The following is a 12,462-nucleotide window of genomic DNA, read 5'->3' as shown; positions in this document are numbered from 1 at the left end:
CCAGAAGAAGAGGGAACCAGATCTGACGGGGCCAAAAGGGCGCTATCAGAATCATGGTGCCGCGGTCTTGCTTGAGCTTCAGTAAGGTCTTCCCCACCAAAGGTATGGGAGGATAAGCATACAGGAGGCCGGTCCCCCAATGGAGGAGAAAAGCGTCCGACGCTAGCCTGCCGTGTGCCTGAAGTCTGGAACAGAACAGAGGCAGCTTGTGGTTGGTCTGAGAGGCGAAAAGGTCCACCGAGGGGGTGCCCCACTCTCGGAAGATCTTGCGTACCACTCTGGCGTGGAGCGACCACTCGTGCGGTTGCATGACTCTGCTCAGTCTGTCGGCCAGAATGTTGTTACGCCTGCCAGGTACGTGGCTTGGAGGCGCATGCCGAACCGACACGCCCAACGCCACATCCCGACGGCCTCCTGACACAGGGGCGAGATCCGGGCCCCCCTGCTTGTTGACGTAATACATTGCAACCTGATTGTCTGTCCGAATTTGGATAATTTGGCAGGACAGCCGATCTCTGAAAGCCTTCAGTGCGTTCCAGATCGCTCGGGCGCTCCAGGAGGTTGATCTGCAGATCCCTTTTCCTGGAGGGACCACAGGACCCTGGGTGTGAAGCCATCGACATGAGCTCCCCACCCAGGCGAGATGCATCCGTCGTCAACACCTTTCGTGGGCTGTGGAATTGAAATGGACGTCCCAGTGTCAAATGGTCCGGAGGTCACCAGAGCAGTTGAAGTGCGGCAACTGGTGGAGAGGCGGATGGACATCTCTAGATTCCGGTGGCTTGGAACCACTGGGAAGTAGGGTCCATTGAGCAGATCTCATGTGAAGACGAGCCATGGGAGTCACATGAACTGTGGAGGCCATATGACCCAGAAGTCTCAACATCTGCCGAGCTGTGATCTGCTGAGACGCTCTGGTCTGCGAAGCCAGGGCCAGGAGATTGTGGCCCTCGCTTCGGGAAGGTAGGCCTGAGCCGTCTGGGTATTCAGCAGAGCTCCTATGAATTCCAGAGGACGGGTTGGCTGGAGATGGGACTTTGGGTAATTTATCACAAACCCCAGCAGCTCCAGAAGCTGAATAGTGCACTGCATGGACCGGAGGGCTCCTGCCTCCGAGGTGTCTCTTGACCAGCCAATCGTCGAGATATGGGAACACGTGCACTCCCAGCTTGCGTAGGTAGGCCGCTACCACCACGAGGCACTTGGTAAACCACTCGTGGGGCAGAGGCGAGCCCAAAGGGCAGCACACAATACTGAAAGTGCCGTGCGCCCAGGCGGAATCTGAGATACTGTCTGTGAGCTGGCAGTATCGGGTATGTGAGTATATGCGTCCTTTAAATCCAGGGAAACATAGCCAATCGTTTTTTCTGAATCATTGGCAGAAGGGTGCCCAAGGAAAGCATCCTGAACTTTTCTTTGACAGGAATTGTTCAGGCCTCTCAGGTCTAGGATGGGACGCATCCCCCCTGTTTTCTTTTCCACAAGGAAGTATCTGGAATAGAATCCCTGCCCTTCCTGCCCGGGTGGTACGGGCTCGACCGCATTGGCGCTGAGAAGGGCGGAGAGTTCCTCTGCAAGTACCTGCTTGTGATGGGAGCTGAAAGACTGAGCTCCCGGAGGACAATTTGGAGGCAGGGAGGCCAAATTCAGGGCGTATCCGCACCGCACTATTTGGAGAACCCACTGGTCGGAGGTATGAGAGGCCACCTTTGGTGAAAAATTTTAACCTCCCTCCGACCGGCAGATCGTCCGGTACGGACATTGTAGGGCGGCTATGTTCCCGTGGATCCAGTCAAAAGCCCGTCCCCGGCTTTTGCTGTGGAGGCGCAGGGGGCTGCTTAGGCGCACGCTGTTGACGAGAACGAGCGCGCTGGGGCTGTCCCTGTGCCTGACGAGGCCTTCGGGCCGGCTGGTTGTACCTACGCTTCGCAAAGAATAGGGTGCAGCCTGCCGGGCCCGGGAAAAACGTCCACCTGTGAGGGTGGATGCTGAAGGCGCCCGGTGGGAGAGCTTGTCGAGAGCGGTTTCCCGCTGATGCAGTTGGTCCACCATCTGCTCGACCTTCTCACCAAAAATGTTATCCCCCGGCAAGGGACGTCGGCCAGTCTCTGCTGGGTGCGGTTGTCCAGGTCAGAGGCACGCAGCCATGAGAGCCTGCGCATCACTATACCTTGGGCCGCAGCACGAGATGCCACGTCACAGGTGTCATAGATACCCCTGGACAGGAACTTTCTGCACGCCTTCAGCTGCCTGACCACCTCCTGATAAGGCCTGGACTGCTCCGGCGGGAGCTTCTCGACCAGGTCCGCCAGTTGCTGCACATAGGTCCGCATGTGAATGCTCATATAGAGCAGGTATGATTGGATGCGGGTCACGAGCATGGAGGATTGGTAGGCCTTCCTCCCAAACGAGTCCAGAGTGCGAGACTCCCGCCCCGGGGGCGCCGAGGCGGTATCCCTCGAACTCCGTGCCCTCTTGAGAGCAGAATCCACGACCGCTGAGTCATGGGGGCAATTGTGGCCGCATTAGCTCTGGGTCGGAGTGGATCCTGTACTGGGACTCTGCTTTCTTGGGAATGGTGGGGTTAGTTAATGGTCGCACCCAGTTCCGAAGCAGCGTCTCCTTAAGGACATTGTGCAGCAGCACCGTGGAGGACTCTCTAGGTGGTGATGGATAGTCGAGGACCTCGAGCATCTCGGCCCTCGGCTCTTCCACAGAGACCACGGGGAAGGGAATGCTAATAGACATATCCCGCACAAAGGAGGCAAAGGAGAGACTCTCGGGAGGTGAGAGTTTCCTCTCCGGTGAAGGCGTGGGGTCCGAGGGAAGGCCCGTAGACTCCTCTGAGGAGAAATATCTAGGGTCCTCCTCTTCCCCCCACGAGTCCTCATCCTCGGTGTCGGACATAAGCTCATGTAGCTGAGTCCTGAACCGGGCCCGGCTCGACGTCGAGGCACCAAGGTCTCGGTGTCGTCGAGCGGTGGACTCCCGCGCCGGCGGGGACGGAGCTCCCTCCATCGACGTCGACGGGGACTCCACCTGCGTGGCGGTCGAGACCGGCACCGCAAGCGGCGGCGGTGTCGACGGCCCCGGCGCCGGGCTAGAGCTCGCCGGCGCCACAGTCATCGGCGCCGAGGGCGCAAGCACCCCCGGCGCTGGCACAGCCTGGCGTATCAGCCCTTCCAGGATCCCCGGAAGGATGGCTCTGAGGCACTCGTCCAGGCCCGCTGCCGGGAAAGGCGGTGGGGCCGGTAGGGGTGTCGGCGCCAGAAGCTGCTGGGGGGCCAGGAGACGGCACCGAGGTGCCGGAACCCCGACGCGTCGGTACCTCCACAACCGACGGAGACCTCTCCTCTCGACGATGACGCTTCGGCGTCGCCTCCTCTCCGATATCCGGATGCACCGAGGGCGACCGGTGACGACGCTTCTTATCTTTCTTACGATGCCCGTCACCGGCGCCGGAAGGCATGGAGGAGGAGGAGGTCGATCCCCCTCGGTCTCGAGGTACCGGGTCAGACAGGGTTCGGTCCCGTGGCCCACGAGCTGAGGGAGTGACCGGGGCCGACTGTCCACGCGGCCTCTCACCCCCACTCTCACCGGAGGACCGGCGGGCCGACGGGACCTGTTCTCCTGGGGTCGCTGCCATCGGTGCCGATGTCTCGGGCATCGATATCGGTACCGAAGGGCCGGGCGTCGATACCGATGCCTTCGAGGTCGACGTCGAGGGGCCGGCGCAAGTTCCAAAAAGACGGTCCCGCAGAACTTGCCTCGCAACCTGAGTCCGTTTCCGGAGACCGAGACACAGAGAACACGACTTGATATTGTGCTCCGGCCCGAGGCACTGGAGGCACCAAGCGTGGGTGTCGGTCTGCGAGATCGGCCGGCCGCAGCGACCACACTTTTTAAATCCACTCGGGACCTTCGAGGACATCGACGGAAAAATCGCGTCGGCGAAGTCAAAGTCGTCAATGGTGGCTGAAATCACACCACGAAAAGGGAAAACGACCGTGCGGCCACTAGGCCGCAACGCAAGCGTCCCCGCTGGAAGCGAGGGGAAAAAGGGAGCGCGTGCTCCACATGCGCAGGGTTTCTTTTTTTTTTTTTTTTTTTTTCAAAAAGAAACCGGACGGTAACAAAACCGAAATAAACAAAGAAAAAGCACGATCGGCGTAAACGCGATCGAAAATCCGGCGGCTGAATCAGAGAGAGCGGCGGGGCACGACTCTCTCCAGACGCGGAAAAAAGGAACTGGCGGGAGCGGTCGCGCACGGGCGGAAGACGGCCGCGCATGCGCGGTGGGCGTGCCCTGCGTGCCGACCGTCCCGCGAAGCCCTTTTTCCGGTTGGGGGGTCTGCCGCGGACGTCACCCAGTCGTGAGAACAAGCAGCCTGCTTGTCCTCGGAGAACATTAAATACATCTTAACTTAAAGGGCGCATTAAAAACGCTGATGCGCCTTAGTAAATCATACCGCCTAGTATTAGTTTACAAGTGTTTTGAAAATACCCATGTATATTTTATAATACTACTTAATACATTCTAGGTTGTTAGCTGTTTAATAATTTTCTTCCTTTGAATCACCATTTTCTAATAAATTCCAGAGAATTTCTGATGACGGAAACAATAGCTGTCCTGAAGGATCAGGATCATTTAAATGGGAGCAAATTATGTGGCTGCTTGTGCTTTTATCATCAGGTTGCAGTTTACGCCTAGAAAACACACAATATTATAGAGACAATGTATAAGTTTCCCATTAGATACAATTCTTAAGACTGAGTGGGTAACCTTAATTTCTGTGTGACAGAACAACAAATCATGATATCTTTTAAAAGTAAATCAACTAAGTAGGTAGGGAGGACAGATACCTTTTGAGGCTGATAAATATTTTAAGATGCAAATCTTTTGAAATAGGATTATATTCTGTAAATGGCACCCGAATTTGGGTGCCATGAAAAAATGCGCATTGAGAACCATCGTAGAAAACAGTGCTCCACCCGTTTATAGAATAGCGTGAATGCTAGAATCTGCACCCAAGGATTTACATCAGCTAAAAACCTGGTGTAAACCCTTGTGCACAAATTAGATGCAAATCCCCCAGATTCTATGATACTGTGCAAATCTTTAGTGAACACATTTACCCACCCATGTCCCTCCTATAGAATATATAATTCTTAACTGAAACAATTAAATCAGGACATATCAATTTCTGATAGCATTTTAGAAAAGGATCTGCCAACACACAGCCTTTTTGAAAATACAGTGCACTCCATTTAAGTGCACGTTGGATAAGCGCATGCTCTGTTTAACTGCATGCCGTACTTTGGTTCCGTTTTTGGCGCCATCAATTTCTATGGGGACAAACTTCAGTTTAGCGCACCACTGATTAACTGCAAGATTCACTTATATGCATGGTTTAAGACCGCTCCTCTGCAGAAAAGACTCCACATAAGGCGTGCATGGAATATGGAAGCCGATTGGCGCGTGACAACCAACGAGATTTCAAATTTACCGCCCCTTTAACTGTCACAGGCAGAATAAGCGAAAGAATGTTGTTAGAGTGTACACTGGGGTCGTTGTCATCGCGGCGGAACTGTAAGACTTTAACACTGGCTGAACAAATAGAAGTTCTTTAAAATTAGAAAACAAAGTCAAGCATCTATTGCTAAAGAATACGGTGTCAATCCCAGTCAAATTTCACGTGTCTTGAAGCAGAAAGACCAGCTTCTGGAAGACTGGCAAAACAATGCAAATCCACAACGGAAACGAAAATGGGTGGGAAAAGCTGAGGAGGTAGAAGATGCTCTTCATCGGTGGTTTTCTCAAGTCAGGAGCAGAAAGTTTCCCGTCAGTGGTCCACTGCTTATGGAGAAAGCTAATCAGCTAGCTGAAAGTCTTGGACTAACTGAATTCAAAGCCACTGTTGGATGGTTGGAAAGATGGAAGGAGAGGAACAGCATAAAATTCAAGAAACAGCATGGTGAGAAACAAGATGCTGATGACTTTGGTGCTGAAAATTGGGTTGTTTCAGTTCTTCCTACCATCTTGAATGAGTTTGCACCTCGTGACATTTTCAATGCTGACGAAAATGGTCTCTACTTGCGAGCGATTCCTGATGGAACACTTGCATTCAAACATGCCAAAACTACAGGAGGTAAAACGTTGAAGGACCGACTGACGATCCTCCTTTGCTGCAATATGGATGGGAGTGAGAAGCTGGAACCACTCATCATTGGAAGAAGTACTCTGGGACCCACCAAAATACATCCTACATGAGGAGGTGGTCGCAGAAGGCGTCTGGCGGGAGAGAGAAGACATAACATCGGTATGCTTCTTGATATGGTCAACCAGTTCCTCAACCTTCTCTCCAAAAGGATTATGCCCCCAGCATGGGGCATCTGCCATTCTCTGCTGGACCGAATGGTCTAGGTCAGAGACACACAGCCATGAGAGCCTGCGCATCGCTATACCTTGGGCAGAGATTCTGGATGCCACGTCAAAAGTGTCATAAGTGCTCCTGGCCAAGAACTTGCAACACGCCTTCTGCTGCTTGACCAGCTGGCGAAAAGGCTCGGCGTGCTCTGGAGGGAATGCATCAACCAAGTCAAACAGCTGCCTCACCAAGTTCTGCAAGTAAACGCTTGTGAAGAGCTGGTATGATTGAATATGGGCAATGAGCATTGCGGCATGATACATTTTTCTCCCAAAAGAGTCCAAAGTCCTAGCTTCTCTGTCTGGGGGAGCCGAAGCATAGTCCCTAGTACTCTTGGCTCTCTTAAGAGCGGAATCCACCACCATAGAGTTGTGGGGTACTGAGACCTCGCCAACCCAAGTTCCCCGTGGATCCAATACTGGGTGTCAATTTTCTTGGGGCCCACAGAAACAGACAGAGGGGACGCCCAGTTTCCGCATGAGGTCTGCCTTGAGTACCTCATACAGAGGAAGCCGTGACTGCCTCCTTAGGGAAGGGTATGGTCTCAGCCATTTCCCACACAAACAAGGTGAAAGAGAGGCTCTCAGGTGGTGATAGCCTTTTCTTAGGTGGAGGGGAAGGTTCTGAAGTAATCTCAAAGGACTCATCAGAGGAAAAGTACCTGGGATCCTCTTCAGACTCCAACGAGCACTCCTCCTCGGTGTCAGACAGTACTTCCTCCGGGATGTCTGAGACCATACCCACCTCGACTTCGAGGACCTGGGGCCTCGAGAATGGCAGTTCTTGCCTCGACTCTGGTGAAGCTCCCTCCATCGATGTCGAAAGAGAACCAGCCTGGGTGGCAGTTGACACCGGAACCGCAAATGGCACAAGGGCCACACTGCGGGCTGGGGACCAGGCGAGGCCACAGCGGAAGGCATAGTAGCCACAGGCACCCCCGATGCTGATGCACATCGCTGCATAAAGGCCTCCAAAAACTCTGGGAGTGAGGCCCAGAGTCGCTTGTTAAGATGCGCCATTGGTAAAGGACGCGGGGACCGGTGCGGGCTCAGGTTGCCTAATTGCCTGGGATGCGGGAGCAGGATCTCGGCTGCTAGGAGACAGACGAACTGGCACCTCCTGAATAGAGCACTGACGCTTCTCAGGAGCCTGATCCCTCGACATCCTGGAGCTTCCAGCATCGTGTGTCAAAGGAGATTGGTGTCTGTGCTTCTTGGCCTTTGCCTGATGCTCCTTACCGAGACTCCTCGGTGCCGAGGATGACATGGAATCCTCACAATGCCTCAGGGTCGGAGGCCTTGAAACATGTGGAGACCCACTCGATGCCTCACTACTCCCAGTGTCCCTGGGTCTCACAGCAGCAGCCATCCCTACAGTGACTCCCGATGTCGATGCTTCCTTTGACACCGACCCGATGCCGAAGGACCGGACCAAGCTCCAAAAAGTTTTTTCTCTCTCAGCCTCTAGGGAAATTTGCGTCCTTCTCTTCATACGAAGGGAAAGGATGTAATTTGCTGGCTATGGCCAGGCCTGAGACACTGGATACATCAAGAATGTGTATCAGTACCCAAGATGGTCCGGTTGCACGAGTACAACATTTGAAGCCACTGGGAATCTTCGATGACATGGAGAGAAGATGGGTTTGTCGAAATCAAAAAGCTCAATTGTGTCTATGAAAAAAATAAAGGCCAAAAATAGGGGTTACCCCGGCCGAGCAGAGCCTAAATACAGCCCACAACGAAAACATAAAGGAACTTAAAACGTGGGCCAAAAAACAACTGAAGAAAAATAAGGATTTTTTTTGAAAAACAAAACGAGAAAGAAAGGAAAAAGCGAAAAAATATCCGAAAAGCACTGAAGGAAGGCTCTTTCCCAGACAGTAGAGGAGTGGCAGAGAGAACCGCTGCCTCCTCAAGCGGAAAAAAAAAAAAACTACTGAGAAGCACTGCTTTTGACTCTTGCTATAGTTAAGCTCTGAGTTTAAGCCAAGCTCTGTTCCTGTTTCCCCTGTTGTTTCCTGTATGTGTAGTTCTTCTCTGTTAATTCTGACAGTCTGTAGAAGCCAGCATTGTCCCTAATTACCTCACTGTTATGCAGCTGGGTCTGTTGCCTCTCAATTTGCCTGGCCTCCTCCTTTCCAGCTGTGGATGCTGGTAAGCACATTGCTTCTTTGTTTGTCTTCCCCAAGTCCTTAATCCTTTCCCTGCTATATTTACTTCCTGGCTCTTGAACTCTGTTTCTGCTACGTTCTATTCCTGTTGTGTGTTGAGCCAGGTTCTGTCCCTGCTATGTGTTTGAGCTAGTTTCTTTCGGCATCCGGTTCCAGCCAAACCAAGCCAAGCCAAGCCCGTTCCAGAGTCCAGTTCCAGCCAAGCCCGTTCCAGCCTTGTTTATTGTCTTGCTTCTGTTATTCTTGTTGCCTAGCTCCTACCCTGTCTTGCCTGTCTAGTTGTGCTTTGTCGTGTTTCGTTCAGGCTAGTCCTGTCCAGATCCAGTCCTTGCCCTTTTCTGGACCCAGTTTTAATCTACTTCCGTGTTTTGCCTTGTCTTGCATTTCTGGGTCCCAGTCCCAGTTTTAATCCTGTTCCAATTCTTGCCTTGTCCTGTCTTGGGTTCCAGTTCTGGCCCTTTGCCTTCTTTTCCTTGCCTTGTCTGGATCCGGTTCTTGTGTTGTCCATTGTTTTTAGTTACCTCTGTTAGTTTATCCTAGTCCAGTCTGTTCTGATTCCTGCCTGTGCCAGCCCAGGTGATTTGTCCGCCAAAGCTCCGGCTTTGGTCCAAGGGCTCACTATTCCTGACAGTTGTGACATTATCCCAGAAATAAGCAATGGAGTTTCCCCAAATCCATTTTAGTAATGATTTATGGACTTTTCCGTTATGAAGCTGACCAAAACTTTTTTTAAACCCCGCTAAGCTAACAGCCTTTACCACATTCTCTGGCAATGAATTCCAGAGTTTAATTACACGTTGAGTGAAGAAAAAGTTTCTCTGATTCGTTTTAAATTTACTACTTTGTAGTACACTTTATAGTTCATTGTACTTTAACTTTATTTAGTAAACAAAGCAGTAAATGAGTCTATTATCTGACTCTTATAACAGTATGATTTTTATTATGATTTATAATTTGTGAGGCTTCCATCAAGGAAAACCCCAACAATTTCTGTGTTCTAAACCACATAAATATAGAAGAAAAGAAACTTTACAGTTGCTAGTTTTCCAAGACACTACCTTCTTAATTCCCCCAAAGAAATGCACTTTAATATTCACAATTCACATGTACTGGATGCTACCATTTTTCTACTAGTGTTTCCCATTTTCAAAAAAGAATGCACACTTTCAAAGATTAAAGGGACTCAGTTAAAAAGAAAGGGAGCAATATTCAGCAGGCAGTTGTTAGTGTTTCTTTAAACACTGAACATGGCCAGCTAAAGCAGACCCAGATATTCAGTGCCAGACACTATCTGGGCACCAGCATCAAATAGCCAGGTCTTTGGCAATGCCCAGAAGCTATCCAGAGGTAATCCGGGGCTCTTTCCTGCCCCGAAGAGGTCACTAGACCACCAGGGCAGTAGATAGTAAGGGGAGGGGAATATGTGACCCGGGGGGAGGGGGCAGGGGAATATGTGACGGGGTGGTGCTTGGGCGGGGCGAGGATGTGAAAGGGATGGTGCATGGGCGGGGCAAGGATATGAAAGGGGCGGTGTGTGGGCGGGGGCAAGGGGCGGGAATGTCCTCTTTTTGAGAGGACAAAATATGGTAACCCTAGTGATAACCCATATCTCTGCTATTGAACAGGGTCCTTTCCGCATACAGCTGCATTTTGCCCCAACTCAACCTGGAGTGCTGGTGCCAAGGTAGAGCACTGAACACTAAAATGTGTAAATGACTATTGGGCTATTTTGTCTTTGAGCTATTTTGTTGAGGCTATTTTGTTGTGAGCCATTTTGTCGGGGTACCCTATCTGGGTACAGCTGGTACACAGTACCGTAACCACACAGCTAACCAAGCATAGTTAGAACTGTTATTTATGTGATCTAACATGCCTATGCAGACTTCGGCACTGAATATAACCAGTGCCCATATAACTCCCAGCTCTGCCTTGACTGCCGTCTGGTTAAGTGCCACTGAGTATCTGCTCCTGGGCCAGCTAATGTGATTTAATCAGGCAGGAGTCACTCCTGCCCAGTTAAATCACTTTGAATATTAACCCCCAACGTTTTCAAAAGTGCAACATAAAAACTGCAAATTAAATTAAAAAAATATATTGTATAGGATTCAAGAAAATACAGCCTTCTGTGATATAATAGGATTTAAAGAATACAAACCAGAGGAACTGGAAAGAATCTGTAGTGTTTTAAGTAGCCATATCTTTTCCTCAAGCAGATTTTCAAGCGGATGCAATAACAAAACAAGAGTTTCTGCCAATCCTGTTGATTCAACAATCCGTATTTTATAGTTTGAACTGGTGGGCTGAAAACCTATGTGCATTAAAACAAACAGTTCAAGCACAAACCGCTGCAAGGTTAATATATAAGTACACATGGAAAAAATTCATATAATTTGTATGTATTAAAAATTCAAAAGTAAGCCTTAAACATGAGACACAGCATTGAGATCTTAAAAAAATCTATATCCTATCCTATATAATAAAAAGCACCTCCAACATTCTGAAGCTGACTCCGTGGCACTGTGGCAGTGTAGGGTTCGTAAGTCTGTAGTTCAGCGTTTCATTGGCTCTCACTGTCCCCGCCCTCACGTCGAGGAAACGGAACGCTGTATAGTTGCCAAGCAAACAAACGCGACGTCACAGGAACGAAGAACCAATCAGACAGAATGGAACTTGGAGGAGGGAAGTGGAGTGGATTGAATCTCTAACAAACAATCATATACAGGGCGGTATGAACATCAGTGAAGGCAAGTGCACAGAACGGAAGGGAAGACAAACATTTAATCACTTTTTCACTCACACACGTACACACACACAGACATCACACACACACACATGCAATCACTCTGTGTATCTCTCTCTTACACTGTCTGTAAAACACACTGTCACTCTCAGTCTCTCACATGGGCAACTGTATGTTGCATTCTCAGGAGTAAGGAGCTTTTCTGATGTGATTGTTAAACTGATTGAAGGGCCTCAACAAGGAAAACTTTTACCACATTGTAACACAGTTTACACAAAAAATATTGTATATAAAGAAATCTTACACATGTAAACAACAATTATATTCAGACTACAACCGTGGACACATTAATGGCAGGAACTCATTACATTGCTAGCGCCGTTTCATTGCGTTAAGAAACGGGCCTTTTTTACTAGTATTTCATAAAACTTATAGTAAGAACTCTCCGGTCAATATACAAAGCAAGTTAAACAACCAGGAATGGCAGCTGAACGGTTAACTCATTTTTTTATACAGTTATCTGGTCATTTTCAGAGGCACTTAACCAGTCAGAGGCACTGAAAATGACCGGTTAGTGCTGAAGTGGAAGCTACTACCGCAGCTGAGTATCGGCAAGCATGTTTTCCTAATCTAAGATTTAGCTAGGGTGGATAAATTGTAATCTTCTCCAGTGATATTCTAGCAGCTGTAGTGATCTGGAGAACACTGGAAGTGTTTGAACTTTGTGTTTTTATTTATTTTTTTTAATTTAATTTTATTAATTATTTCAATAATTCACAAGTAAATTAACTTGACAAAAAAAAAAGCAGCCAAAGATTTCAAATTTACAGAAATTTGCATCACAATAAAATAGGAAAAATAATCTCCTTTTGGATACTTAAAGTCCTCAAATAGGGATTCCAAGATACGATAAACTGGAGATATAAGGAAAAGGAGTTAAACATTTCAAATATGTTTGACAACAAAACAAAAAAAAAAGGGAAAAAAAGGATTTCAGCTTTTCAGGCTTGGTATATATTACACTTAGAGAACTCTCTTAGATGTTAAAAAGGAACATAATTGGGAAGGGTCAAAATACACATATTTAACATTCTGGTAATTAACCAAACATTTACATGGGTATT

At 49.2% G+C, this 12,462-nt stretch overlaps 1 protein-coding gene across 1 annotated transcript in view; it reads right to left on the bottom strand.

Moving 5' to 3' along the window:
• Positions 1-12,462, bottom strand: part of LOC115468148 (cilia- and flagella-associated protein 69-like) — a 640,933-nt gene that overhangs the window by 416,109 nt on the left and 212,362 nt on the right. The window contains 3 exon segments of the mRNA XM_030199696.1: positions 4,528-4,666; positions 4,669-4,707; positions 10,754-10,906. Coding sequence (XP_030055556.1) covers positions 4,528-4,666; positions 4,669-4,707; positions 10,754-10,906 — 331 coding nt within the window.

Source organism: Microcaecilia unicolor, chromosome 1 (assembly GCF_901765095.1).
Source record: "Microcaecilia unicolor chromosome 1, aMicUni1.1, whole genome shotgun sequence".
NCBI lineage: Eukaryota > Metazoa > Chordata > Amphibia > Gymnophiona > Siphonopidae > Microcaecilia > Microcaecilia unicolor.
This window is presented reverse-complemented; position numbering and strand designations above follow the sequence as displayed.